Source organism: Elephas maximus, chromosome 19 (assembly GCF_024166365.1).
Source record: "Elephas maximus indicus isolate mEleMax1 chromosome 19, mEleMax1 primary haplotype, whole genome shotgun sequence".
Lineage (NCBI taxonomy): Eukaryota > Metazoa > Chordata > Mammalia > Proboscidea > Elephantidae > Elephas > Elephas maximus.
Genome location: NC_064837.1, coordinates 19,979,826 through 20,007,531, shown reverse-complemented (window position 1 = coordinate 20,007,531; position 27,706 = coordinate 19,979,826). Strand labels below are relative to the sequence as shown.

At 55.3% G+C, this 27,706-nt stretch overlaps 2 protein-coding genes across 5 annotated transcripts; both read left to right on the top strand.

Annotated features, from left to right (window-relative positions):
- The first annotated feature begins 753 nt into the window (after nucleotides 1–753).
- Nucleotides 754–17,486, top strand: WDR81 (WD repeat domain 81). Of its 4 annotated transcripts, none has more exons than XM_049860308.1 (12): nucleotides 754–820; nucleotides 1,842–2,071; nucleotides 4,225–9,768; nucleotides 10,550–10,657; nucleotides 10,906–11,096; nucleotides 11,223–11,413; nucleotides 11,911–12,076; nucleotides 12,166–12,331; nucleotides 13,234–13,923; nucleotides 14,587–14,732; nucleotides 15,077–15,256; nucleotides 16,274–17,486. In XM_049860308.1, the coding sequence occupies exons 3-12, from the start codon at nucleotides 6,108–6,110 to the stop codon at nucleotides 16,592–16,594; spliced, it is 5,820 nt and encodes a 1,939-aa protein (XP_049716265.1). In that variant the 5' UTR covers nucleotides 754–820; nucleotides 1,842–2,071; nucleotides 4,225–6,107; the 3' UTR covers nucleotides 16,595–17,486. The 4 variants fall into 4 exon arrangements, with proteins under 4 accessions (XP_049716265.1, XP_049716263.1, XP_049716264.1 ...); XM_049860306.1 differs by lacking the exon at nucleotides 754–820 and adding an exon at nucleotides 1,424–1,589; XM_049860307.1 differs by lacking the exon at nucleotides 754–820 and adding an exon at nucleotides 1,424–1,602.
- Nucleotides 17,487–19,944: 2,458 nt separating this feature from the next.
- On the top strand, nucleotides 19,945–24,275 carry SERPINF2 (serpin family F member 2). The gene is made up of 9 exons (XM_049860370.1): nucleotides 19,945–20,007; nucleotides 20,154–20,231; nucleotides 20,369–20,431; nucleotides 20,633–20,936; nucleotides 21,415–21,558; nucleotides 21,685–21,888; nucleotides 22,411–22,553; nucleotides 22,885–23,089; nucleotides 23,765–24,275. Exons 1-9 carry the CDS (start codon nucleotides 19,945–19,947, stop codon nucleotides 24,172–24,174), a joined length of 1,614 nt encoding a protein of 537 aa, XP_049716327.1. The 3' UTR covers nucleotides 24,175–24,275.
- The last annotated feature ends 3,431 nt before the right edge of the window (nucleotides 24,276–27,706 follow it).

The following is a 27,706-nucleotide window of genomic DNA, read 5'->3' as shown; positions in this document are numbered from 1 at the left end:
CGCCCACTGTTGGGCAGCATGACCACACCCATTTGGGGGCACCAGTACTTCGCCTTGGTCCCGCCCCTCCGGCTGTCTTTGCCTGATTGGCAAGGAGGCCACCCCTTCGCCTAGTGGAGTTACGCTAAACCACGCCCATCAATTCACGAACTGACCAATAGGTGAAAGGGTGTGGCCCAGCCCTCCGCCTAAGCTACTTGCTTTGAAGAGCGCTACGTCAAACCAGAGCTCTGAGGAGTAGAAGGAAGTAAAGGCGTGTGTATTTGCAATGCATACTGGTTAGTGTAGTTCTCGGTCTGACAGCCTCTTTCCCAGAATCCAGCGCGCTATGTGAGTTGGCATTTTTAAACGGAGCTCTGGGTATATCCCGGCGAAGTCCTTAAAGGGCTACAGCCCCTCCTTTTTGGGGCTGTGACTGCTTCTTTTAGACGACCCCAAAACTGACTCGCTGGCCTCCTTAGGAGGCGAGCTCTGTAACGGAAAGGCGGAGCAGGCGAAGCAGCAGCAGTGGGGAGAGTAGTAGGTGGAAATCGGCCCCCAGGGCGGCAGAGACACCTCCACTGGATGAGAACTTCTGAGGGCTTTTGGGGAAGGAAAGGATTGCCCGACTCGCCCAGCTTCAGCTTTCATTGGAGAGTCCTAGTCCTCTCCTCCAGGGGACCCTTTCCTAGCCAAAGGAGCCTTTTCTTGTAGAAGATGTCTCGTTCCAGACGAAGACGACCCAGCCCAGAGTCTCTTAAGATATATAGCACAGTCCTCACCTGAGGGTAGAGGGAAGACTTCTGGTCACTCAGGCAAGGACGGTGCCAAAGTGCTGTTGGTCAGTAACCCCATCCTATGGTTAGCCTCCCATTCGGTCCCGCCCTCCTGAAGCTTTTCACTGACTCAAGCCTACTTAGGGAAGCGATTTCAAAGGTGGAGACCTATGAGGAGGGTGCTCCTTCCCCAGGGACCAATCAGAGCCTAGAGGGGCGGGGGATGGGCAAAAACTGAAATGAACCCAATGACTTAGCAAAAGCTGCGGAACTGCTTACTTAAAGGGGAAACTCTGGGTCCTCCCTCATCACTGCCCTCCCCCATACCCCCCCACCGCCTCCATCAACTAGGAAGAAAGTGTAGACGAGCATCCATGACTTTTACATAAGCTCGAAATTGGCTGTGAGCTTGACTTAGCCAGAGGGATGGAGCCTAGAGTGAGAGAGTCCCTTCTGGGTTAAATACCGGCTCTGCTAGGTAATGGCTACAGCTCCTTAAAAAACCCCAACCCAGTTGTGGCTACAGCTCCTTGAAGCTCCAGAATTCTGAGCCGGCGTTCGGAGCATTGTGCCTTTAAGGAAACTTCCTGCCATCCGCCCTAGTAACAGCTGATTGTTGGAAAGTGTGACCTCAGGGGACGAATCAGCTGTTACCACATCCTCCTCCCTGTCTTCCCTCCTCCATCCTTTTATCCTTCCCCCTACCCCCACCATAAATGGTGAGGGAAGGAAGGTGATGGGACCCCAAATATGAAGGACCTGGTAGTTTTTCCTTCTCTTTCCTGCCCCATCTGCTTATTAGTTCTTCAGAGGTTCATGAGCTTGGAACAAGAGGTATTTCCTGTCGGTATGGTCAACTCAGATCTGCCCTCCCTGGTCTAGTGGGCCGGCCAGTACTGGGGAGGCCCACAGAGATGGCTGGCTGAGTGTGTGGGTGCTGCAGGACTGGGTAGGGGGTGGTGGTTTACAATGAAGCTGATGACCATGCCTAGCTGGGGGAGAGGAATGGTTGTGGAAAGCAAGCCCTGGGGCAAGAACCCTGCTGCCCCCTACTATCTGCTCAAGTTCCCCTCTTCCTCTTCACAGGCCTGCTAAGGGGATCTCCTGGTTTTGTCCATTCACTCCACTTCTAACTGTTCTCAGAAGCCACTTGGCCCTTGGCTGCTGCATTTTTTACTCTCATGGATACCTTGCCCACCAACCCTCCCTCCTCTATAGTGAACGTGCTAAGGTGGTGCTTCCCAGGGGTTGCAGGTGGGACACGCTGGCCCCAGGAGCCAGGGACTTTGACTAGGAACTCCTGCACGAAGACTCAGGTAAATATTTTCCCTTAGCCCTGAGCCAGGCGTCAGGGTCACTCCAGGACAAACTTAGTGTGAAGTCCCAGGACTGACTTGGCAAGGTTGGGGGAAACTGAGCAGGGCCCTGGCCAAGTCTCACCAGCTGCCCCTATTCCCCATTATCCTAGCATGGAAATCCCATCCCCTTCCCAACCAAGGCCCTGAGGGTAGGCCCTTCCTCATTTTGCTCTGCCCACTCTCCTCCCTTCCAAAAAACACAGGCTTTTGAGTTCAGGGGTTTTCAACTCAAGCACTATTGACATTTTGGGCCTGATAATTTTTTGTTGTGGGGGGTGTCCTGTGTATGGTAGGATCTTTAGCAAGCATCTCTGGCCTCTACTTAGTAGATGCCAGAAACAACCCCTCCTCCCCAGACATGACAATTAATTATCTCTATCTCCAGATGTTGCCAAATATCCCCTGGGGGCCAAATCCACACCCAGTTGAGAACCACAGAGTTAGACAGCCTCGGTTTAAATCCCAGCTGTGAACTTTTTAAACATACTTAACCTCTCTGAGCCTCAATTTCTTCATTTATAAAATTGAGTGCATAATACATTCACGGTTTGTTTTAAGGGTTTAAAAAGATTGTTTGAAAATACCTAGCACAGTACTTGGCACACTGGCCCAGAGCTGGTGCAGTAAATATTAGTATCCTTTACTTCTCTCCCTGCCAGATCAGCAAGAGCTGACCTCACTCAGCCTGGGCTGACTGCCGGAGCAGCTGCAGCCTCCCTCCCTGACTAACCAAGCCATGACCTCCACGAAACCCAGTATTGAGGGTGGTGAAAAGAGTTGGTCTCAGATTCCCCAAAGCCCAAGGATTCCTGGGTTAAAATCCAGGAGGAGCTTTTGTGGGGACAGAAAAAATACAAACCCATTGCTGTCGAGTCACTTCTGACTCATGGCAACCTCATGTGTTATAGAGTAGAATCGAGCTCCGTGCAGGGGCTTTGCGAGAGAAAGACCTGGCAAATTGCTTCTGTAAAGATGACAGCCAAGAAAACCCTATGGAGCAGTTCTGCTCTGTCACATGGGGTTGCTATGAGTCAAAATCAACTTGAAGGCACCCAATTACAACAACAACAATCCTTATGACAGCAGATTGCCAGGCCTTTCTTTCACGGCCTCACTGGTTGGGTTTGAACTGCAAACCATTTGGGCCACCCAGACACCTTTGTGTGGGGAGGGAGAGGGAAATTATAGGGATTTTATAGAGCATTACTTTTCAAGGTGTGGCCTGCAGATTGCCTACATTAGATTCATGGGTCTTACCCCAGAGTACTGAATCAGAAGTACACCCTGAAGTTTGTGAAAACCACTGCTCCAGGGTTTGGACCAGAGAGGGTGTTGGTGTTCCAGAAATCTTAGTGTACCCAGCATTGCAAGGACACCCCTATTCAAGGGAGGGAAAAGAGAATTCAAGCGGTAAGGCCAGGTACAGCCAAGGTCACTGCTGCAGTGAAAGCCAAAACCGCTAGAGGGCAGGGCACACGCAGACTTGCGGAAATAAAAGGTAGTGCCTTTTACTCGATCTAGGTAAACTGAGACCAGAGAAAGGACCATGTGAACCCAATCACACTGACACTCAGTTGAAGCTGGCACTACCTCCTGACCATCAAAACCCACCCCCTGGTCTCAAATACTCAGACCAAGGCTAGAGATGAGGAATTATCACAGGGCACCTCATTTCCCAGGTGAGAAAACAATAGTGCATGGCCATCACATGGCCAAAGAATACAGAAGACACTGGCTTTAGAATAAGATAGGCCTGGGTTTAAATACTGGCTGATAACACTTACTAGCTATGTGACCTGGGGCAGGTTACCTAAGGTAGTCTGCTACCTCATTACCAAATGGGTATAAAAGTATCTTCTCGTGGTGAAGATTAAACAAAACAAGGTATGTAAAGTGCTTAGTGTGGTGCCTGCCTCCTGGTATCATAAACTCAAACCCATTGCCATGGAATCTAATCTGACTCATAGTGACCCTAGAGTAAGTGCTCCATAAAGGATGTTTTTAAGTTATAACAGCCCAAGGTCATGTGACCAAACACATTAGAGGCTTCAGGTGTCCCTTGAAGAGGAAACAGATCATGGCTAAGCCATTCCTGTCTTTTTTCTTTTCAGGTCTTTGTTCTTAGCTGCCCTGGAGTCAGCCTCCAACTCATGGAGACCCCATGCACAATGGGACAAAACACTGCCCAGCTCTGCACCGTCCCCATAATTGGTTGGGGATCAGACTGTTGTGTTCCATAAGATTTTCACTGGCTGATTTCAGATAGTAGATGGCTAGGCAAGGAGCCCTGGTAGCACAGTGGTTAACTGCTTGGCTACTAACTGGAAGGTCAGTGGTTTGAACCCTCCAGCAGCTCCATGGGAGAAAGATGTGGCAATCTGTTTCCATAAAGATTACAGCCTTGGAAGCCATTTGGGGCAGTTCTACTCTGTTCTGTGGGGTTGTTATGAGTCAGAATCAACTCGACAGCAGTGGGATAGATGGCCAGGCATTTCTTCCTAGTTCATCTTAGTCTGGAAGCTCCTCTGAAACCTGTTCAGCATCATGGCAACACAAAAGCCCCTACTAACAGACAGGTTTGGCCGCTCATGACACGCATTGGCCAGGAATCAATCTGGGTCTCCCGCATGGAAAGCAAAAATTCTATTACTGAACCATCACTGCCCTTTAGGTTTTCTTTCAGTCTTGACTTTTTCTTAAGTGCCTTTCTGGGACCCCCACACCTCTACATGAAACTCCTACATGAGACAAACACTCCTAGAAGACTCAAAAAAACAAACAAAAAACAGAGCCAGTAGTTTCACTGCAGACAATGGCATATTTGTCCTGGAAATGAGTCCCAACTAAGACCCCTTGAAGGAGTCTTGTAGTTTTGGTGCCAACTTTCTGGTTTCTGTTCCCTATCTTGTGCTGCATCCTTCCCCAGCCACCGTGGCATCTGCAAGGCTCTGACCGCAGCAGGCAGGCTCTGTGGCACCACAGAGACAGAAGACCTTCAACAGGAAGCCTTGCGGGGGACACTGCCTTCCAAGAACCCCAGGACTCTGGGCCTGGGCCATTTCTCTCCCTCAGATCTTCCAGTTTGTTTGTTTTAAAGGACTGTGAGAAGGCTGTCAGGAGGCAGGGCTCCCAGGGCAAAAAGTCTGGGCACCAATGTTTTAGCCTCCAATCTGCCACTTGGGGAAGCCTCTTTGGCATCTCTTGGTTATAAGCTGTAAAATATAAACAATAATAACCACCCTCCCTACCTCACACAGTGTTGTGAGGGCCAAATGGAACGCTACCGATGAGATGCTTTGGAAAATTAAAAGCTCGTTTTGGAAGGTAGCATGGAGGTGCTGAGGGGACTCAATGTGTGAAGTCCCAGCGCTGCCGCTGACTGTATGGCTAACCCGTCCCCTTTTTGGACCTCAGTTTTCTTATCACAAAACCAGAGGGTGGGGATCAGCCTTCTGCAGGCTGGGATATCTAGGAAAAGTCTCCCTAGCTCCGCTTTCTGGCGCGCGGCAGGAGGAACCAGGGAAGCGAAGAGAGGTCTCGTGGGGTGCTCAGCATCTCCCTCCCCTGAACCCATCGGGGCCACCTGGAGGCCCGCCCAGCCCAAGAAGGAAGTGAAGCCGGGACCAGGCCAGAGCAGCTGGAAGGGAGGGCGCTGAGGTCGGCGGGAGGCGGGTCCCGCCCGTCCCATCCGAGCCACGTGCGGTTGTTTCCGTGCCGGGGCGATCACGTGATCCGCGTCAGCTGACCGGTCACGGTGGAGCCGGGTGCTAGCGTCCCGCAGCCCCCGCCCTGCCGCTCCGGAGCTCAGCATCCTGTGAGGGGTAAGAGCTACCCCCGCCCTGCCCTCCTTTGCCCCTGGCCCACCCCAGCCGCCTCCGCCCCACCCCTTCTTCCTCGCCCATCCCACTCCACCCGGCCTGGCACCCCGGAAGCCGTCGCGAGAAGGGTCGTGGCCGGGCTCAGCCCCGGGCTGCCCCCAGGCGGCCCGGAGGGGATGCCCCAGGGGAGCAGGAAGCGGGAAGTCGCTCTTACCACCCCGGCTGAGGGCTGGTCCCCGCCCCCACGCCCCGACATGGAGGGACTGCTCCGGAGCGTGGAGAGGGACCTGAATATCGATGCACGGCAGCTGGCTCCCGCCCCGGGGGGCACCCACGTGGTGGCCTTAGTTCCTGTGCGCTGGCTGGCCAGCCTCCGCGAGCGCCGACTGCCTCTGGGATCCTGTCCCCGGGCCGAGGGCCTGGGCGAGACGGAAGTCAGGACCCTCCTGCAACGCTCGGTGCAGAGGCTGCCCCCAGGTTGGACACGCGTGGAGGTGCACGGGCTGCAGAAACGGAGACTTTCCTACCCTCTGGGCGGGGGTTTGCCCTTTGAGGAGGAGTCCTACAGCCCTGAGACCCTCACTGGCTTCATGCAGGATGTGGCTGCCCAGAATTATCGCAACCTGTGGCGCCATGCATATCACACTTATGGGCAGCCCTATAGTCATAGCCCTGCCCCCTCAGCTGTCCCTGCTCTGGACTCAGTAAGGCAGGCTCTGCAAAAGGTCTATGGTTGCTCCTTCATGCCAGTGGGTGAAGCTACCCAGTGCCCATTCTATGTCAGAGATGGTCCCTGTCCCCTTCAAGGCAACCCACCCTGCCCCAGTCTTTTGCAAGCTGAAGCCCTGCTGGAGTCGCCAGAGATGCTCTACATAGTACATCCTTATGTACAGTTCTCCCTGCATGATGTGGTCACCTTCAGCCCTGCCAAGCTGACCAACAGCCAAGCCAAGGTGCTCTTCATTCTCTTCCGTGTGCTGCAGGCCATGGATGCCTGTCACCGCCAGGGGCTGGCCTGCGGGGCCCTATCTTTGCACCATATTGCTGTGGATGAGAAGCTTTGCAGCGAGCTTCGGCTGGACCTGAGTGCTTACCAGAGGCCTGAGGAGGATGAGAATGAAGAGACCCCTGCAGCAGGGGATGGGGTGGGCCCTGAGCCTGGGCAAGAGCAGAGAGAGGGGCCTGGGTGTCTCACCTGCCAGGAGGAACTTAGGAACCTTGTGCTAGACTGGGTCCACGGCCGCATCAGCAACTTCCACTACCTCATGCAGCTGAATCGACTGGCAGGTCGGCGGCAGGGCGATCCCAACTACCACCCAGTGCTGCCCTGGGTAGTGGACTTCACCATGCCCCACGGGCGCTTCCGAGACCTGCGCAAGTCCAAGTTCCGCCTCAACAAGGGGGATAAGCAGCTGGACTTTACGTATGAGATGACACGGCAGGCGTTCGTGGCAGGCGGTGCGAGTGGCGGGGAGCCACCTCACGTGCCTCACCACATCTCAGATGTGCTCTCCGACATCACATACTACGTGTACAAGGCTCGGCGCACACCCCGGTCGGTGCTCTGTGGACATGTCCGGGCGCAGTGGGAGCCCCATGAATACCCTGCCAGCATGGAGCGCATGCAGAGTTGGACCCCTGATGAGTGCATCCCCGAGTTCTACACTGACCCCTCTATCTTCTGCTCCATCCACCCTGACATGCCTGACCTGGATGTGCCGGCCTGGTGCAGCTCCAGCCAGGACTTCGTGGCTGCCCACCGGGCACTGCTGGAGAGCCGAGAGGTATCCCAGGACCTGCACCACTGGATCGACCTTACATTCGGCTACAAACTCCAGGGCAAGGAGGCTGTCAAGGAGAAGAATGTGTGTCTGCACTTGGTGGATGCCCACACTCACCTGACCAGCTACGGCGTGGTGCAGCTCTTTGACCAGCCACACCCGCAGCGCCTGGCTGGTGCACCTGCCCTTACCCCTGAACCTCCACTCATCCCCAGGCTGTTGGTCCAGCCCATCCAGGAGACCACAGGCCGGGAGGACTTGCTAGGACAGTTGACAAATGGGGTGGGTAGGATGGTTTTGGAGGCCACTCCCTATGAGGCTGGCTGGCCCAGGGACAGACCCATTGCGGGGGAAGATGACTTGGAGCAGGCCACGGAAGCTCTGGATTCCATCTCCCTCGCTGGGAAGGCAGGTGACCAGCTGGGCTCCTCCGCCTCCAGCCAGGTGCCTCCTGGCCTCCTGTCTTTCTCAGTAACCTCAGCCTCTCGCCCAAGCCGCAGGAGCAAAGCTGCTGGGATAGACCCTGGGGAGAGTGAGGAGGGGAAGATCCTTCTCCCTGAGGGCTTCAACCCCATGCAGGCTCTGGAGGAGCTGGAGAAACTGGGCAACTTCCTGACCAAAGGCCTAGGTGGCCAGTTGGAGGTGCCTGACCAGCCCCAGTCCCGGCCACCCGTGCAGCTGCGGGACCTCTTCCATCGGGACATGCAGGCGCTGGGGGTCCTGTTGGCCGAGATGGTCTTTGCCACCAGGGTCCGGACGCTGCAGCCAGATGCGCCTTTGTGGGTACGCTTTGAGGCTGTGCGTGGGCTTTGCACACGTTACCCCAAGGAGATCCCTGTGTCTCTGCAGCCTGTGCTGGACTCGCTTCTGCAGCTGAGTGGGGCTGAAAGCCCTGTGGGTGGGGAGAAGGGCAAGCTGGACCTGCTGTTTGAGTACAGGCCTATCTCCCAGGGGCTGCCCCCACCCTGCCCGGCCCAGCTGCTCAGCCCCTTCAGCTCCATGGTTCCCTTCCCTCCGTACTTCCCAGCGCTACACAAGTTCATCCTCTTGTACCAGGCGAGGCGCGTGGAGGATGAGGCCCAGGGACGTGAGCTGGTGTTTGCTCTGTGGCAGCAGCTGGGCGCGGTGCTGAGTGATATTACCCCCGAGGGCCTGGAGATCCTGCTGCCTTTTGTGCTGTCCCTCATGTCTGAGGAACACACGGCTGTCTACGCAGCCTGGTACTTATTTGAACCTGTTGCTAAGGCACTGGGTCCCAAAAATGCCAATAAGTACCTACTGAAGCCTCTCATCGGTGCCTATGAAAGTGCCTGCCGGCTCCATGGCCGCTTCTACCTGTACACAGACTGCTTTGTGGCCCAGCTCATAGTACGGCTGGGCCTACAGGCCTTCCTCGTCCACCTGCTGCCCCATGTCCTGCAGGTGCTGGCTGGTGTGGAGGCCTCCCAGGAGGAAAGCAAGGGTCTGGCAGGGGCTGTGGAGGATGAGGAGAGCGGGCTCCCAGGGGCTGGACCGGGCTCCTGTGCCTTCGGGGAGGAGATTCAGATGCATGGGGAGCCTGCCGCATCCTCAGGCCTAGGGCTGCCAGACTACACGTCTGGTGTCAGCTTCCACGATCAGGCTGACCTCCCCGAAACCGAGGACTTCCAAGCCGGGCTCTATGTGGCTGAGTCACCACAGTCCCAGGAGGCGGAGGCTGTGAGCCTGGGCCGGCTGAGCGACAAGAGCAGTACCAGTGAGACCTCCCTGGGCGAGGAGCAGGCTGTGGACGAGGGGGGTGCCCCTGTGGACAAGAGCAGCCTCAGGTCAGGGGACAGCAGCCAGGACCTGAAGCAAAGTGAGGACTCAGAGGAGGAAGAGGAGGAGGGGGAAGGCTGTGTGGTACTGGAGGAGGAGGAGGGGGAGCAGGATGAGGTCACTGGGGCATCTGAACTCACTCTGTCCGACACGGTGCTGTCCATGGAGACGGTGGTGGCCAGCAGTGGGGCAGACGGGGAGGAAGAGGAGGAGCCGCTGACTGAGCAGCCGGAGGGCAAAGAACAGAAGATCCTCCTTGGTGAGTCCTCAGGCCTGGGAGATGTTGGCCCAATGCGGGTCCTCCCTTTCACACAGCAGCATTTGCTGACCACCTGCTCTCTCCCACGCTGGCTGGAGTCCCATCAGTAGACTGGAACACAGAGGAGATGTAACATTGTAGGCAACTCTGTGAAAGAGTAGTGTGTCAGTGCAGATTGGATTAGTACTATGATGAACTACTCTCGGTTACTAGGAGGGGATGTAAAATGGGTAGTTGTAGTTTTCAGGGATATAGACGGTCTCCCTGAAAATAGAATCAGTTAAGGTTTAAGGAATAGGAGGCAGCCAGGTGAAAATGGCAGGGTCTGAAGTGGGAGGAGGCTTCCAGGCAGAGAAAACAGCATGTGCCAGGCTCTGAGGTTGTCCTGGGCCCATGATAGAATCAGTAAAAGGTCAGCATGGGTAGACTTGAGAAAGCAGAAGGAAGAGAGGAGGGAGCAGAGGCCATAGGAGGAGGTAGCCAGGGCCAGGCCAGGCCAGGCCTCATGAAAGAATGTGGGGATTTTCCCTGAAAGGAAATCCTCCTGCAAGTGTGCTTGAGGACAGGAGCCCAGAGCAGCCTCAACCCAGAGTCCCGAAGGCCAGGGCCTGGGGCACCTTCTGCCACTGCAAAATTTAGGGTGGTAGTGTGGGGTGATGAGGGTTAGGTGGGGCTCCTGGGCAGTGAGCTGCAGCCAGAGATGTTGGGTGAGGAGTAGTGAAGCGGGGGGAGTGCTGAGCCACTGTTATCTATGAGCTCAGGGTCTGCTCTTGCCCTGCAGATACAGCCTGCAAGATGGTACGCTGGCTGTCTGCCAAGCTCGGCCCCACCGTGGCCTCTCGCCACGTGGCCCGGAACCTGCTCCGCCTGCTGACATCTTGTTATGTTGGTAAGGCCTGTGGTTAGTGCTAGAGACGGGCTTCCTCCCAGGCCCTCTGTTCATCTTCAGCCTCCTCTAGGGGCTCTTTCCTTCTCCCAGGTCCTGGGCCCCAGTGTGTGCACTCCTTCTTTCCTTGGGTGGGGCGTGGGGCAGACCTTAGGCTAGAGCGAGCAGGAGCAGCCACCACAGTCCCTGGAAGGTCAACCTCCCTCCTGCCCTCTGTTAGTTACTCAAGGCTGCTGGCTCTTCCTTGGCAGGGCCCACCGGGCAACAGTTCATGGCAAGCAGTGACGAGAGCATCCCACTGAGTGCTGGCAACATCTACCAGAAGAGGCCGGTGCTGGGTGATATGGTGTCGGGGCCAGTGCTCAGCTGCCTCCTCCACATTGCCTACCTGTATGGGGAGCCCGTCCTCACCTACCAGTACCTGCCCTACATCAGCTACCTGGTCAGTCACCAATCAGGCAGGCCCGGGGGAAGGGGCGGCTGAGGAGCCTCAGGGCTGGCCCAGGACCTCTGGAGGTCAAAGAGGGACCTTGGGGCAGCCTAGTTGTCATCTGCTCTGTGGCCCTAGGTGGCCCCGGGCAGCACTTCAGGCCCCAGCCGACTGAACAGCCGCAAGGAGGCAGGGCTGCTGGCAGCGGTGACACTGACTCAGAAGATCATTGTGTACCTCTCGGACACCACCCTCATGGACATCCTGCCTCGTATCAGCCATGAGGTCTTGCTGCCCGTGCTCAGCTTCCTTACTTCCCTCATCACGGGGTAGGCCTCTGCCCAGCCCCTGTGGCGGGAGCAGCCAGCCAGGGGAACTCCCCGGGAGGGGCTGGGAAGCTTAGGGGAAAGGAAGTAACACTAGACTGGGTATCAGGAGGGTCTCTGATTGGCCCAGGCAGTTCCCACTTGGCTCTTAACTGAAAAGTTGGTGGTTCCAACCCACTAAATGGTGCCATGGCAGAAAGGCCTGGTGATCTGGCTAAATATTACAGCCGAGAAAACCCTATGGAGCTCAATTCTAGTCTGTAACACGGGGTTCCCATGAGTCGGAATGAACTTGATGGCAACGGGCTTGGCTTGGTTGTTTTCAGGGTATCAGAAATCCCAGATTCTGGTTCTGACCATACAACCCTGAGCAACCTACCCCTTTTTTTCTGTGCCTTAGTTTCTTCATCTGGTTTAGACTAGGTGGTCTTGTAAAGATTTTGGTAGCTACTGGGTAAGTCCAGCAGAGTGGGCACTGAGTTCATGAGCTCTATTTCCAGGTTCCCAGGTGGAGCACAGGCCCGGACCATCCTGTGTATGAAAACTATCAGCCTCATTGCCCTCATCTGCCTGCGCATTGGCCAGGAGATGGTCCAGCAGCACCTGAGTGAACCCGTGGCCACCTTCTTTCAAGTCTTCCCCTGGCTGCATGAGCTTCGGCACCAGGTGGGCAGACCTGCCTGCCTGGCTGCATTGGGGCAGGGCGGGGCCGGTAGGGGTGCATTTGGCTGACTCCCTGGGCTTCTTGCCACCAGGATCTGAAGCTGGATCCTGTGGGAAGCACTGAGGGCCAGCTGCCAGAGGTGACCTTCTCTGATGGGCAGCAGCGGCCAGTGGACCCTAGCCTGCTGGATGAGCTGCAGAAAGTGTTCACCTTGGAGATGGCGTATACAATCTACGTGCCTTTCTCCTGCCTGCTGGGTACTGCCCCATTGTTCTCCCTTGGACAGCCTTTGTGGCTCCCTCTCTTCCCCTGGGAGGGCCCAAGGCTTCCCCTACCCCCAGAAGCAGCAGTGGGTGTTAAGTATAATTTTCCGGGTCAGAGCAAAGGGATTTGACCTCACATTCTGAGTCCAAAGGTGACATAAACAAGGACTGAGGTTTAGCTAGCAAGAAAGACACAAGAGCTAGCCTATAGTGTTGTCTCCTTGGGGCGGGGCAGGGGAGTCAGTAGATGAATGACAGTTTCTAGGAGCTGTCTGGGAGGGAATGAGTAGCCCCTTAATACTAGCTACCATGTAGTAGACCTTGTATAGGCTAAGGTTTTTGGGTACTGCAACTGGTTTGCACTCAACTGCTAGCCTAAATGTTGGCAGTTTGAACCCACACACAGCACCGTGGAAGAAAGTTCTGGCAATCTGCTTCTGTAGAGAATACACTCAAGAAAACAACATAGAGCAGTTCTACTCTGTAACACATGGTGTCGCCATGAGTCAGAATCGACTCAATGGCAGAGTTTTTTTTCATACAGGCCAGACACTGCTGAGCATTTATGTGCCCCATATATGGTTTTTCATGTGGTCAGGTACCATTTTCATCCGCCTGCTAAAAGTAACTCTGTGAGGGTAGTGAACCAATTGACCTGTTCCCTGTTCTCTTTTTGGTGACTAATATGGTACTCAGCACATATAGAAGACACTTCTGTATTTACTTGTACGAAATGACTGGAGCCACATTTACTGGGGAGGCTCAGAGATGAAGTCACTCAGCCAGTTACACAGCCAGTACCTGCCCTGTCTCTTGTGGCTCCCAAGCCGTTGGCCTGGTAGAGGCAGCTCCCTGCTGGCTTCCCTAATCTTAGGCCCTCTCTTGCTGCCATCCAGGTGACATCATCCAGAAAATCGTCCCCAACCACGAGCTGGTCGGGGAGCTGGCCAGGCTGTATTTGGAGAGCATCAGCCTGAGCAGTTGCAGCCCTGCCAGTGTGGAGCCCTCCGTGCCCAGCACCAGCCCTGAGTGGGACGCCCAGGGCGGGGGCTGCCCCCAGGATGACAGCCACTCGGGGACCTTTGGGAGTGTCCTGGTTGGGAATCGCATCCAGATCCCCACAGACTCACAGCCTGAGAGCCCTGGCCCTCTGGGCCCCATCTCCGGGGTGGGCAGTAGGGGCCTCAGTAGCGGCAGTGAGGACAATGCCCTGAAGCGGGAGCTGCCACGCAGTGCGCATGGGCTAAGCGGGAACTGGCTGGCCTACTGGCAGTATGAGATCGGCGTGAGCCAGCAGGATGCTCACTTCCACTTCCACCAGATACGCCTGCAGAGCTTCCCTGGCCACTCGGGGGCCATCAAATGTGTGGCGCCCCTGAACAGCGAGGATTTCTTCCTGAGTGCCAGCAAAGACCGGACGGTGCGACTCTGGCCACTCTACAACTATGGGGACGGTACCAGTGAGACAGCCCCACGCCTGGTCTATGCCCAACACCGTAAGAGTGTCTTCTACGTGGGCCAGCTTGAGGCCCCACAGTATGTGGTGAGCTGTGACGGGGCTGTGCACGTCTGGGACCCCTTCACAGGTGAGCCGGCCCAGGTGAGGCCTGTTCTGTTGCTGCCATCTTGTGCCCTGCCAGGCCTCTGGGAATGGGGCCTGAAGGTGGGGAGGGTTGGGCTATAATGTTATGTGTGTTTGGGGAGACCACATGAGGCCACACAGAGGAGCTGTTAAGGGCTTAGAATCAGACCTGAGTGTGAATTGGCTGCAGCAGCTCTCTTGCTGAGTGACCTTGAGCAAGTCTGTTTGCTGCTGAAAGCATCAGTTTACCCATCTGTAAAATGGGAATTAGAAATACTAGTCTAGAGGATAATGCATGTAGGGATTTCGCTTAATGTAGCACTTAGTACATATTTGGGAAGTGACTGCTTGATTATTTTTTGGCGTTGTTGTAGGGAGAGAGATGGTTAAAAAGGGGAAGGGGATGGAGTAGCATTGGGGTGGACAGAGGAGGTGCCATTTGGTCGGGGGGTGCTGTGTGAAGACTAGCGGTTCCTTTGGGGACAGGCCTGACCTTGCCATGGAAGCAGGAAGGTAAAAGGGTAAAGAAACATCTTCAGCGTTTTTCTGAGGGCCCTCGGAGCCTCGGCCTAGGCAGCGGATCTGGGGTAGGTCAAGGGGCTAGAAGGGGACCAGGGCTCTTCCATCCGATGTTGGGACTCCAGATCCACTCTGTGCTTCCTCCCAGGGAAGCCCCTTCGCACAGTGGAGCCGTTGGACAGTCGGGTACCCTTGACCGCTGTAGCTGTCATGCCCGCCCCACACACCAGCATCACCATGGCCAGCTCTGACTCTACCCTGCGCTTTGTGGACTGCAGGAAACCTGGCCTGCAGGTAGCAGGAGCACCCATCTTCCTGAGTCCTGGCTGGGGTACCTGGCAAGGAGGGGAGGCCCACAAAGACAGCCAGGGTATTGTCTCCAGAACACTTAGTGTTTGTCTTTGGAGATAGATCACGCACAGCAGCAAATCCTGGGGCTGGGACTCTGGCCTGTGATGGAAGCTGGGAGGGAACGGAGGAGAGGAAATGACACTGGGCTCTTCCCTCCTCTTGGTAGGTGGACAGAGACTCAATCCTCTTGCTCTGTGGGCTCAGGTGGTGGGTAGGACCTGTAGGGAGAAGCGGGATGGGGCGGGTGGGATGGTGGTCCCTCACTCTCAGTCTCCTTCCACCTGCAGCACGAGTTCCGCCTGGGCGGTGGGCTGAACCCTGGGCTTGTCCGCTCCCTGGCGGTCAGCCCTAGTGGCCGCAGCGTCGTGGCCGGCTTCTCCTCAGGCTTCATGGTGCTCCTGGACACCCGCACGGGCCTGGTTCTGCGTGGCTGGCCCGCCCATGAAGGGGACATCCTGCAGATCAAGGTGAAGTTCCAGGTCCCCTTGCCCTCCTCACTGCCTAGCCTGGCTCCAGTCCCCACCCTAGCCCTTCATCTCTGCTGACACCTACTCAAGGACAGGCAGGCCGGGAGGGTGGCCCTCCTGGGCCAGCTCAGGAGCCAGCTGTGGTGCAGGGGCCTGGGCTAGAGGCAGGCCATGGGGGCGGGAGCAGGGGGGCAGAGCTGACCCTGCTGCTTCCTGGAGATGTTCTAATGAGTAACCCTTGTCCATATTTGTCTTGCTTGGAGGATCAGGGGTCGGGCCCTGTCCATGACCCAGTTCAGGTTAAATAAAGCTCAGTTGAGAGGCTGTTTACTGCCCCTAGCCCACTGAGCAGAGTCCATGCCCCTCACTGGGCTGCTCTGGTTGGGGAGGGGCAGGCCTGGGTGTGGGGGTCCTGCCCGCATCTTCTACCCCACTCTAGTGCTCCATCACAGGCCTCAGGGAAGGAACAAGACTATTTGTGGGAAGGCTTTTCAGGCAGCTGGGACTCTCCCACCCTCCTGGATGGAGGCCAGGGGACATGCACTGCCACTGCTAAGGGCAGGCTGCTCCAGGCTTCCTTCAGGGACCCAGGGACCTCTGAATTCAGACATTCCAGCAAAGAGCCAGGAGGACTCTGCATTCAACCTGGGTGTTAATCCTGGCTCTGCCATTTACTGGGTTTGTGACCCTGGGCTGATTTCTTAACTTCTTAACTTCTCTGAGTCTCAGTTTTTCCCTCTGTAAAATGGAGACAATGACAACACTTACCTCAGAGTTGTTATGAAAATTTAATGTGTAATGTTACATGCCTAGCATGTAGTAAGTTCTCAAACTACAGTGATGATTAGGTTGTTAACACTCTACTATGTTAATGTTAGCATCCTATGACAGAGAGGGCCACAGTCTGTCATCCACTTAGGACACCCCATCTTCCCTGTGAGATGCTGTGGGAGGAGATGGGAAGCTCCCTGGGGTCTGTGGGCTCAGCCCTGCTGAGGCTCTCCTCTCCCTGGGCAGGCGGTGGAGGGTAGTGTCCTGGTCAGCTCTTCCTCCGACCACTCCCTGACTGTCTGGAAGGAGCTGGAACAGAAGCCCACGCATCACTACAAGTCGGCATCTGACCCCATCCACACCTTCGACCTGTATGGCAGCGAAGTGGTCACTGGTACTGTGGCCAATAAGATTGGCGTCTGCTCTCTGCTTGAGCCGCCTTCCCAAGCCACCACCAAGCTCAGCTCTGAGAACTTCCGGGGCACGCTTACCAGCCTGGCCTTGCTGCCCACCAAGCGCCACCTCCTGCTGGGCTCTGACAATGGGGTCATCCGCCTCCTGGCATAGACTGAGTTGTGGGCTGGCTGGGCCAGGGTTGGCAGAAATCCCCTGGAGTCCATCCCTGCTCCTTGTTCCCCCAACTGCCTTTCAGGCAGGCCTGTGTACCTACATGGCCAGCCAGCTGGGGCCTCCAACTGGGCTGTGCCTGGGCCTCTGAATCCCTAAAGCCACCGAGGCTGCCAGGTGTCTCACAAGTCCTCATGGCTTGGGAAGATGCTCCCCGCAGCCAGCAGGAAGCAAGAGGGAGAGCGTGGGAGAGCAAGTTCCCTTGCTTCTCCTGGACTTGCCCTCTGGGTCCATCCACGTAGGGATTAGAAGGCTCCAGGAAGGGGAAGGGAGACTGGCCCTGTCCAGCCAGTCTCCAGCCAAGGCCCCTGTTGCTGGACTCTGTCCCTGCTCTTCAAGGACAGGGATGCTGCCCTGGACCAGGGCACTGATGGTGCTTGGACTCCAGCCTCTGGGGGGTGGGGGCTGGCCGTGGTTCAGGAGTTAAGGGCCTTAGTCTGGGGCATAAGTGTCTACCCAGCCAGGCCCTGCCCGGTGTGGGACCAGTGGGGGAAGAAAGAGGGTAGGACTAGTGGAGGGAGGATGAGCTGGGCCAGCTGGTGCCAGCCAAGTGTGACCCCATGCCTTGCCTGCCCACCCCCACCCGCAGTGTTTGTGCCTTGAACTGAGGAGGCAGCTCCTAGGCCCAGAACCCCTCTGAGGGGGGAGGGTCCAAGACCCCGAGAGAAGGGGCAAGAAGAATCATCTCTGCATCTCAGTTCTCTCCCAGGGGACAGGAAGACCCAGGCATCCCTTGGTGCTCACAGTGGAGCTGAGATGAGGTCTGAGGCTCAGCCCTGCTGTCTCCTCACTATTTGCAATAGATGTAAATCTGACCAATAAATCCTTTGGAAGAGCATGGATGGAGTGTGGCTGCTCTTGATGGTGGTGTCAGGGCGGGGAAATCTGAGACCCAGCAGCTTCCAGGGCAGTGGGGAGGGGGAAGGGGGACGCCAGTCTGGCCACTGCTCTTCGGGTGGCATGAGGTATGGGGCTTTGTTGTATGCAGCCCCAGGCTGGTTTTCAGAACCCTCACCCTTGGGGTGGGTCAGGAGGCGTTGCTCGCAATGAGGTAGGACTTGGGTACCTCTGAGGGAGGCTCCATCCTTTGGCATGCTCCTCTCCCCACCCCAGGCTGAAGACAGCCAACCAGGATCCTGGGCTTGTAAGGGTTGGGGGTAGGCATTCTAGCCCAGGCTCTCGGCATAGACTCCTACAGCTTCCTCTTCCCTCCCCCGGGGCCTGGGAGGCAGCTGTGGGGGAGAGGGGAGGACATTGGAGCAGGAACCGAGATGTGACCCTGGGCTCAGCTCTGTGGCCTTGGCCAGGTCCACGTAGCCTCTCTGAGCCAGGCTGGAACGGGAATCATCCCCACCTGTAGGGCCTCTGGAAAGCTTGATATAGGGCCAGGCCCCTGCCCTTCCTGGGTCTGCCCTCACCTGCCCAGGCCCAGCCTCCTCCATTGTCTCCTTCTGCACCTCCTTTCTCCAGGCTCAGGTGGGATCCAAACCTAAGGGGGCTCCAGGGTCTCTCAGAATTAGATGCCTGGTGGGAAAGGGGTGAAAGGGGCTTCTGGCCCCAATATCAATGTTTAACCGGATGTGCTTGCCAATATTTACCAGAAGAGAAAGCAATCCTGAAAAGGGGTTGGCTCAGAGCAAAGGTCCTGGTGGGAGGGGAGGGCTAGGCTGGCCTGGCTGGAGCTGGGCAGAGCGTGGGGAGCACCAAGCGGGGCCAGAGGAACATCGTGTGCGGCAGCAAGGAGCCTGAGGAGGTACGAGGGAGCGGGGGCTTGGGCCTGCTCCCTGGGGCAGGAGATGAGCTGAGAGTTGGTCCCTGATGCAGGAGTCTGCTCTGAATTTGTTCAGGAGGCCTGGAGATTCCCAGCGTCCTGGGGTGGTGAGGAGCCAAGGCTGGACCTTTGTGAGGGGAGACTGAGTGGGAAGTGGGGCTCAGTTTGAAGAACTGAAGTCCTTTTCTTGTGACCCACCCCACCCCAGTGCTGTCGAGTCAACTCCGACTCATAGCGACCCTATAGAATAGAGTAGAACTGCCCCATAGAGTTTCCAAGGAGCGCCTGGCGGATTCAAACTGCCTACCCTTTGGTTAGCAGCCATAGCACTTAACCACTATGCCATCTTCTTGTGAGGAACACTCAAAAACCCAGGCTGTAGCTCAGGGCCAGGCCAAGGGCCCTGCCTGTCGTGGGGAGTAGGGTTAGGATGACAGGCCTTCCCAGTGGCCTGGCCCTGAGAATGGTGGTAGCCCTACTCTGGGGCTCCAGCTGGGGCTGATTTATCCTCCTCCTTTTTTTGTCTCAGACTAAGACCTGGTGGCTCAATGGTTAAAAGCTCACCTGCTAACCAAAAGGTTGGTAGTTAGAATCCACCAGCTGCTCTTTGGAAACCCTATGGGGGGCAGTTCTACTTGGTTCTATAGGGTCACTATGAGTTGGACTTGACTCTATGGCAATGGGCTTTTTTTTTTTTTAGGCTAACACCTGCTCATCCCAACTGTCACTCAGCAGCCTGGCTTCTCAGAGCTGGCCTGGGGCAGGGTGGGGGGTGAGGCCTGTGATTCCCGTAAGTCCAAGGGTGGCTCTGGCTGGAGTCATTCATTGGGCTCCACTGCTAGGTCAACAGGGCAGCTCTAGGGTCAACCCCCCACCCCTGCTGTGTCTGAGGACCTCAGGGTTGCATGCCTGTCCCCGCTGTGAGAAGGGCTGGCCACATGGACAGCAGGTTGTGTAGGGGCTCTGGGTCAGGGGAGACCTTATGTGGAAGGGCTTCAGGGCAGGCTCCCCAGAAGGGGGGGACCCTGAGCTAGACTGAGAACAGCCATGAATGAAGTACCAGGCATTGTACTCAGTATTTACAAAGATGGCCTTATTAGGGTCTTCACTGCACCATGGGAGGAGATAGGGACTTTTGCTGCCATTTTCAAGATAAGTCAAAGCTCCGAGGGACTTAGGAAGGTACCCAGGTCACCCTAGCAGGAGGCAAGCCTGACTCATAACATGAGGCCTTAAAGAACAAGGATTTTTTAAAAATAATACTTTCTTTCTATTAACCAAAACATTCTCAGTGCTGGAAATGTGAAAAACCAGAAAGAAAACACAAACAGAAAAACAAGTGCTGGGAGAAATCCCAGCCTCTCAGAGCTGAGAAGCACCACTAATGTGTTTTGGGGTCATGTGCCATAGCTCAGGAGTTTGTCTTGTCTGTGAGCATGAGTGTGGTGGGTTGGATTCGGATGGCTGGCTGTGGGGGCGTGAGGTGGGAGCTGAGGCTTCCTGTCCCTGACACAGGAACATGGCACTGCTCCGGGGGCTCCTGGTGTTCAGCTTGTCCTGTCTGCAAGGCCCCTGCTTGGTGGTGAGGAGGGGCCCCTGTCTCGTGGGGCAGGGGTCGGTCAAATTGAAGAGGCTGGGAGGCAGTGGTGGGAGAGGCCAGAGGTGCTGAAGGGGAGGAGGAGATGGGCCAGGCTGGGAGGGGAAGGAGGGGACAGGATTTGGCTCTGATGGGGTCATCCCCTCCCACCTTTGTCCCTTTCTCAACAGTTCTCTCCTGTGGGTGCCGTGGGGCCCTTGGACCAGCAGGTACTGGGGAGTGAGGTGCACGTGAGAGGGAGGGAGGCACCAGGGAGGAGGAACTGGGTCTGAAGCCTCACCTGTGACCTGTGCAGGGTGGGGCCCACAGGAAGGGCCACTCTCTATCTGCTTCCTTCTCTCTGCAGTTCATAAGTGGGGAGACCCAGGAGAAGCTGCCTCTGCCTCCCCTCCTCAAGTTCGGCAACAAGGTACAAGCTGGTGGGGCTGGGAAGAGTAGGCGGAACCAGAGGAAGGAGGGCCAATCAGCAGGGGTGAGGGGCCTAGGAGGGTGGCCTTGAGGTTGAGGCTCTGGAGTTTGGAGGCAGAAGGGAGATGGTTGGAAGGATAGAAGGAATGGATGTGGTCCCCAGAGTGCCAGCGTCCACCACATTCTCTCTCTCTTCCCTCAGCACTGGGACAAGATCCTGCCACACCCAAGTGCCGAGGCTATGAGGGAGACCTTCAACACAGAGCCTGGAGATGACACCTTGAGCCCACTGACCCCAGAACCTCCCCAGCAGGAGCCTGATGCCCTGAAAAGGGCCCCAGGAGACTGCAAGGGGACCTCAACCCCAGAGCAGACCCGCAGGCTGGCCCAGGCCATGATGGCTTTCACTACAGACCTATTCTCCCTGGTGGCCCACACGTCAACCAGCCCCAACCTTGTCCTGTCGCCCCTGAGCGTGGCCCTGGCACTGTCTCACCTGGCATTAGGTACCGTGGTAGCACCCGTCCAGATTGGCAGAGATGGGAGGCCAGTAGGAACCCAGTCGTCCAGAGTATTGCAGTGGGTGGCTCCTCCATCAGAATCACTTGGGCGTTTGGTAAAAATGCAAATTTCGGGTCTCTATGAGTCAGAATCCCAGGGATTGGGCCCAGGGATCTGCCTACGCACAAGTTCGCCTGGTGATTTTTATGCAAGAGTTTCATTGCTACAGTGTCTCCCATTGGACTGGAGGGTCTCCTTGTGGGAAACTGAGGTCCAGAGAGAGAAGGCAATTGCGAGAGTGAGGTCACCTTGCCTTCATGGCGGAGATGAGAGTAGACCTTGGGAGTCCAGTACTTGGTCTGGCATTGGGAGGAGAGTTGGTGGCCCTGTGGGTATGCTCATGGTGGGTATCCAAGAGGGACTGGATGAACGAGGCCTGGAGGAACCCCCAGCCTGGGCCACAGCCCATACGTTCCCCTCCAGGTGCTCGGAACCAGACGTTGCAGAGGTTGCAGCAGGTGCTGCATGCGGACTCCGGGCCCTGCCTCCCCCACCTGCTGAGCCGCCTCTACCAGGACCTGGGCCCTGGGGCATTCCGATTGGCTGCCAGAATGTACCTGGAGAAAGGTAGGTGCTGAGGGCAGAGCTCCCTGGGGGTGGCCGGGGGTGAAGGGGATGGGCTTGGCCTTGGGTAGTAGCCTGGGCCCAGCAGATCCTGAGCCCTGGGAACAGTTTGCTGCCTCTTCTGTGTAGGATTTCCCATCAAAGATGACTTCCTGGAACAGTCGGAACAGCTTTTTGGCGCGAAGCCCATGAGCCTGACGGGAAGACAGGGGGATGACCTGGCAAACATCAACCAGTGGGTGAAGGAGGCCACGGAAGGGAAGATTGAGAACTTCCTCTTGGAGCTACCTGAAAACACAGTGCTGCTTCTCCTTAATGCCATCCACTTCCAGGGTGCGGCCTTCCCCTTCTCAAGTACCCAGGCGCTGGAAATCCCCACCCTTGGTTTCCTCTGTGTTGCCCTGGAGGCTGAGTTGGGCTTGTTCTGAGGGTTCCTCTCCCTCTTAAGGGCCATAAGGCAGGGAGCCAGAAGAGCTCTCTGGATAGTGGCTTGGGGGAGGGGACAGGAGACAGGGAAGGGTGTGGTGGCGAGAGGGCCTAGGAACTGGGTGGTAGTGGGGCCTGTTGTGGAGAGGACACCCTAGAAGGAAGGTGGGTATACACAGACCCAGGGTGACTTCCTAGGAACACTGCAGGGGCTGGGAGGGTAGAGCCCAGATTTAAAAAACGCTGTAGGGAAGAGACCTCAGAACAGCGGTGGGGGTGGGGGGCGGGGTCCACTGCACATAGCCCGAGGAATACTGGCCTCTACCCCTTGTTCTGTGAAAAAGTTCTGGGTGGGATGGGAAGAGGCTGGTGTTGAGGAGCCCACCCTGGTCCCAGCCCTTGTGGCCTCTGCCCTCCACCTGGATGCAGGTCTCTGGAGGAGCAAGTTCGACCCAAGCCTCACCCAGAGAGACACTTTCCACCTGGACAAGCAGTTCACAGTGCCCGTGGACATGATGCGAGCCCACAAGTACCCTCTACGGTGGTTCTTGCTGGAGCAGCCTGAGATGCAGGTCGGCCTAGGTTGCCTGGGTTCTGGCGGTGGGGAGGGGAGTAGGCAGGAGCTGGGGACGGGGCCCTACCTTCCTGTTGCAGGGCAGTCATGTCCTTAGGGCTGGTGGCTCTGAAAGATCTCTCTGTCTCCCTACCCAGGAGGACCTAGTAGGGTCCAACTTGCAAGGTGGGCAGCTGGTGTGACTTCATTTCACAGATGAGGAGCTGAAGGCTCAGTGAGGCAGAACTTGATAATCCCATTCATCTGTCTCCAAAACACATGTTGTCCCAGACGCCGCCTGGGCTTGGGTGCTTGCTGGTCCTCACGTTGCCTCCTTCCCTTGTTTGCAGGTGGCTCACTTCCCCTTTAAGAACAACATGAGCTTTGTGGTCATTGTGCCTGCTCAGTTTGAATGGAACGTGTCCCAGGTGCTGGCCAACCTGAGCTGGGACACCCTGCACCAGCCTTCAGTGCGGGAGAGGCCCACCAATGTCCGGCTGCCAAAGCTGCACCTGAAATACCAGCTGGACCTGGTGGCCACCCTCAGCCAGCTGGGTAAGGAGGCTGGGTATGGACCAGTTGGATAAGGAGGCTGGGGCAGTGTGGGTGAGGAGGGAGCCACTGCCTGGCACTGGGTATGGGTCAGAGCTAGCGTTATGTCCTACCCTTTGCTGGGGCATAGGAAGGATGAGGGGATTCGATATGAGCCCCTGAACCCTCTGTTCCTGGGGTGGGCTGGGAGGCCCAGGAAACGGGGATCTGCTTTGCCCAAGAACATTGCAAAGACCCCCAGGTGAGAGCCTGGGGTAGCCTCCTAGAAGGAGGAGGAAGATAAACTGGGATTTCACACTGTTAAGGAGATGCATCCACCCATCAGTCATTTGCTAAGCAACTTCTATGTGCCAGGTGCTGTACTAGACCCTGGGAGCACCCTGTGTACAAAGAGCTCAGTATAACAGGCTGGGCAGACAAGGAATCAGACATTTCCTGTTCAGTATAAGTGATAAGACAGAGGGGAGCTGTGGGAGAACATTGAATGGCATCAAGTTGCACTTCAGGAAAGGCTTCCAGGAGGCAGTGCCATTTAAGCTGAGGCTTGAAGGTTAAATAGTAGTTAGCCAGCGGATCTGTGGGCTAACAGATCCAGGGCCAGGACTCTCTACCAAACAGGTCCAGCCAGGCAGCTGTGGGCAGAGGTTGGCTCTGACCAGCTGTCTGCTGCCCTGGCAGGCCTGCAGGAGCTGTTCCAGGCCCCAGACCTGAGTGGGATCTCTGACGAGAGCCTGGTGGTGTCCAGCGTGCAGCATCAATCCACCTTGGAGCTGAGCGAGGCTGGCGTGGAGGCGACCGCGGCGACCAGTACGGCCATGTCCCGCATGTCCCTCTCTTCTTTCAGCGTAAACCGTCCCTTCCTCTTCTTCATTTTCGAGGACACCATAGGCTTGCCCCTCTTTGTGGGCAGTGTGAGGAACCCCAACCCTGGTGTGCAGCGGGAGCGCAAGGAGCAGCAGGATTCCCCGGACAACAACTCCTTCCAGAACCTGAAAACCTTCCCCCGCGGAGACAAGCCGTTTGGCCCTGACTTGAAACTTGCGCCTCCCTTGGAGGAGGATTACCCTGAACCTAGCAGCCCCAAGTGAGGGGCCGTGGCCGCCAGCATCCTGAGTCCCTTGCCTGGACAAGCCTCTCAACTCACGTGACTCTTTCCAACCAGCTTCATGGCATGGGGGCAGGGTCTCGGGGTGAGGGAGGGGGCAACCCCGGAGGAGAGGAGCCATTCTTTTCCATCTCCTCTTGAAGAATTTGGGGGTGGGGGGTGGGGGCAGGCCTCAGGGAATTTTGCATCATTTCTTCCAAAGGGTATCCTTTTTGGGGCTTGGGTGGTAGGGCAGCTGTGAGTCCAGGTTTGTCTGGAGGGTAGGTTAGGCTATTCCCTATGTAAGCTGGACCACCTCCATGTTCGTTTACAAGACAGAGAGGGACAGGATGGGGAAGCTGCCCTTGGACGTGTCCTAGGACATCCTGATTGTGGAGAGGGAAGATGGGCCCTGATGGTGGCCCAGGGACAGAGCATGGTCCCGGGGGCCAGGTACCGTGGGCTGGCCCTGCCCCTCGTGAGGCCTTGTGTCCTGCTCAGTCTGCAGAGGCTGGGTATCTGACATAATCTGGCTTTGACATAACATGCTGAAGGCTGGGCATGTTGCCTCTCCTGGCCTGCAGCCTGTTACCCTGGGCTCCTAGTGGTCATTGGAGATGCCAACACTGCCAGGATCCCTCTTCCTTCCTCTCTCCTGCCTTCCTCCTCTGCCTGGTAGTTCAGGAGCTGAGGCAGAGATGAGCCTCATGAGCTCCTAAAGCCTGTTTTGTAGTTTTTGTAGTGATTTTTACACCAACTGAATAAAGAATGAATGGGCTGGGCTGGTCTGATGTCACTGTTCTGGGCATGGGTAGGAGCAAACGGGGCGGCTGGAAAAAGGCAGGGAAGAGGCCCACCATCTGCACTGTGGAGAAACAGGCTGGGCCCCTAGGAGAGGGTGCAGCACTGTGCGCCACATCTGGGCTCAGAGGCCACTGGCCAGCCCTTCTCCACTGCACAGTCCCCTCTGACCTCGCTGGCCCTCTTCAGGGCCACCCCCATGCCAGACTGGCTCTTTGCTCAGCCTGCTCCCCTCAACATGCCTCAGGCAGCCAGCTGCAAGGGCAGCTCAGAATAGCGCCAGCCTCCTGGTTGAGGAGAAAAACTGGCAATTAGGGAGCTTGTGGAGTTTCTAATTACATGTTGGCCCCTCTGCCAGGAGCTGGCGCCCGTCAGCCGGGGCAGGCTACCGGGAACACCCGGCTCCAGCTGGAGGCTGTCCTCGCCTAAGGATTTAGGCAAAACAGTTGGGGGCACTTGGCACAGTTCTGATGCCTTCCTCTGTGCCACATCCCAGGAGCTGGGGACAGCATGGGTGTTCACACAGGTGGGGAGCACCATGACTGGTGGTGGGTGGGCTCACTTCCACGGTGGGACTTGTCTGTGAAGGTGGAGTGTACATGTGGCAGTAGGTACAGTGGTTGAGGGCTCCTTCATGTCTCTGTTCCAAAGGCCACTGGAGCAGAGACCTGAAGGAGGTGAGAGAGAGCACTGTAGAAGTCTCAGGAAGAGGATTCTGGGCAGAGGGGATGGCAAATGCAGAGTTCCTGAGGTGGGAGCATGCTTGAAAGGTCCAAGATGAGCAGGAGACCCATGTGGTTGGGGTGGAACGAGTAAGGGGGTAGAAAAGAGGTCAGAGAAGAGCTAGGGACAGATTATGTAGGACTTTAGGGTTATTTTAAAGATAGTAGCTTTTATCCTGAAAGATAAGAAGTCACTGGAAAGTTAAATCACCAAATTCACCGTGGTGGTTCAGTGAAAGAATTCTCATCTTCAATGCTGGAGACCAGGGTTCGATTCCCAGCCAACGTACCTCATGTGCAGCTACTAACCCTATGTGTCTGTGGAGGCTTGTGGGTAGCTACGATGCTGAACAGATTTCAGTGGCGTTTCCAGACTAAGATGGACTAGGAAGAAAGACCTGGAAATCTACTTCTGAAAATCAGCCAATGAAAACCCTTTGGATCACAATGGTTTGTTCTGAAACCAATCATGGGGATGGTATAGGACTGGGCAGCATTTCATACTGTTGTTGCCATAAGCTGGGGACCAACTTGACATCAGCTGACAATAACCTATTATGCACAACTTTGCCAATAATTGCCAGATTGTTCTTCAAAGCAGTTGTACCAATATACATTCTCACCAGCAGGCCATAAGAGATCCTGGTTGTCCACATCTTTGTCAATACTTGGTATGGCCAGATGTTTAAATTTTGCCGATCTGATGAGTGTGAAATATAAATCTCATTATGGTTTTAAGTTACATTCCCCTAATTAGTAGTAATCTTTTCGTAAGATTATTGGCCATTTAGGATTCTTCAGTGAATTACCTGGGCCTATTTTTCCGTTGAATTCTTTTTTCTATTGATTTGTAGTTCTTTATATATTACAGTTAGTCATTTTTTTTGTCAGTTACATGTGTTACAAGTATTACCTCCCAGCAAGGGGCTTGTCTTTTCACTTTGTTTTATGATATCTTTCATGAAAACAAGTTTTTAATTTTAATGCCAAATTTATCAATCTTTTATAATGTGTGCTTTTTTGGTGTCTTGTTTAAAAAATCTTTCCTACCCAGAGGTCACAAAAGTATCCATCTAATTTTCTTCTAAAATGTATTTACAATTTTACCTGTTTTATGTGTGTGTGTGTATTTGCTTTTTTTTTTTTTTAAAGCAAAGAATATCTCAAAAAGGATACACAAGAAAGAAATTAACATTGGATGCCTCCTGGGAGGGTGACTGGAGGTCAGCGTTGAGAAGGAGCCTTTTTACTGCATGCCTTTTACTGCTTTTGAGTTTTGACTCATGTGACTAAAAAATTACCTATTCAAAAATAAGTAAATAATTTAAATAAAAGTCATCAGGAAAAGTTCTGTAGAAACAGAAATAGTTTTTCACTTTTAAATCTTTAATGGACTAGGGTTAATTTTTAATTATTTCTTAATTGTGGTAAGTATTGGAATTAATTTTTGTGCCTGGTGTCAGGTACGGATCCAATTTTAATTTGTCCTTATGGAACATCACTAGTCTCAATATCATTTATTGAGGATGGCCTCCACCTGGATTGCCCTTCCCAACCTTTCTATGCTTCAAAAAAAAAAAGTCCAAAACCCAGTTGCCACTGATTGACCCTGCTTCATGGCGACCCCATGGGTGTCAGAGTAGAACTGTGCTCCACAGGGTTTTCAATGGCTGACTTTTCAGAAGTAGATTGCCAGGCCTCTCTTCCAAGCAGGGGTACATTAACCAGTAAGCAAGGCACTCACGGGCCTCCTTGTGTAGTGCACAATTTTGCATGGGTTTCATCGCATCTTTGATAGGTGAAAATTGTGCACTATAGATTAGTAAGTAAGCACAAGTAAGTCTGTGCATACCTTGCTTATTGGGTTATTCATTCCTGTCCCTGCTTCCAAGGCACCTCTGGGTGGACTTGAACCTCTAACCTCTTGGTTAGCAGCTGAGTGCTTAACGATTTGCACCACTCAGGGACTCCTTTCTATGATTAGATCATTCTTATTCACCCTTCAAGGCTCAG

What these genes read in the sequence shown, in the direction of transcription:
- SERPINF2 (XM_049860370.1), top strand. Translation starts at nt 19,945, where the DNA reads ATGGCACTGCTCCGGGGGCTCCTGGTGTTCAGCTTGTCCTGTCTGCAA. An exon ending in CAGAATGTACCTGGAGAAAG is followed by an intron (nt 21,559 to 21,684) that starts GTAGGTGCTGAG and finishes TCTTCTGTGTAG; the next exon opens with GATTTCCCATCAAAGATGAC. An exon ending in TAATGCCATCCACTTCCAGG is followed by an intron (nt 21,889 to 22,410) that starts GTGCGGCCTTCC and finishes ACCTGGATGCAG; the next exon opens with GTCTCTGGAGGAGCAAGTTC.
- WDR81 (XM_049860308.1), top strand. Translation starts at nt 6,108, where the DNA reads ATGCCCCAGGGGAGCAGGAAGCGGGAAGTCGCTCTTACCACCCCGGCT. An exon ending in CGTCTGGGACCCCTTCACAG is followed by an intron (nt 13,924 to 14,586) that starts GTGAGCCGGCCC and finishes GCTTCCTCCCAG; the next exon opens with GGAAGCCCCTTCGCACAGTG. An exon ending in GCAGGAAACCTGGCCTGCAG is followed by an intron (nt 14,733 to 15,076) that starts GTAGCAGGAGCA and finishes TTCCACCTGCAG; the next exon opens with CACGAGTTCCGCCTGGGCGG.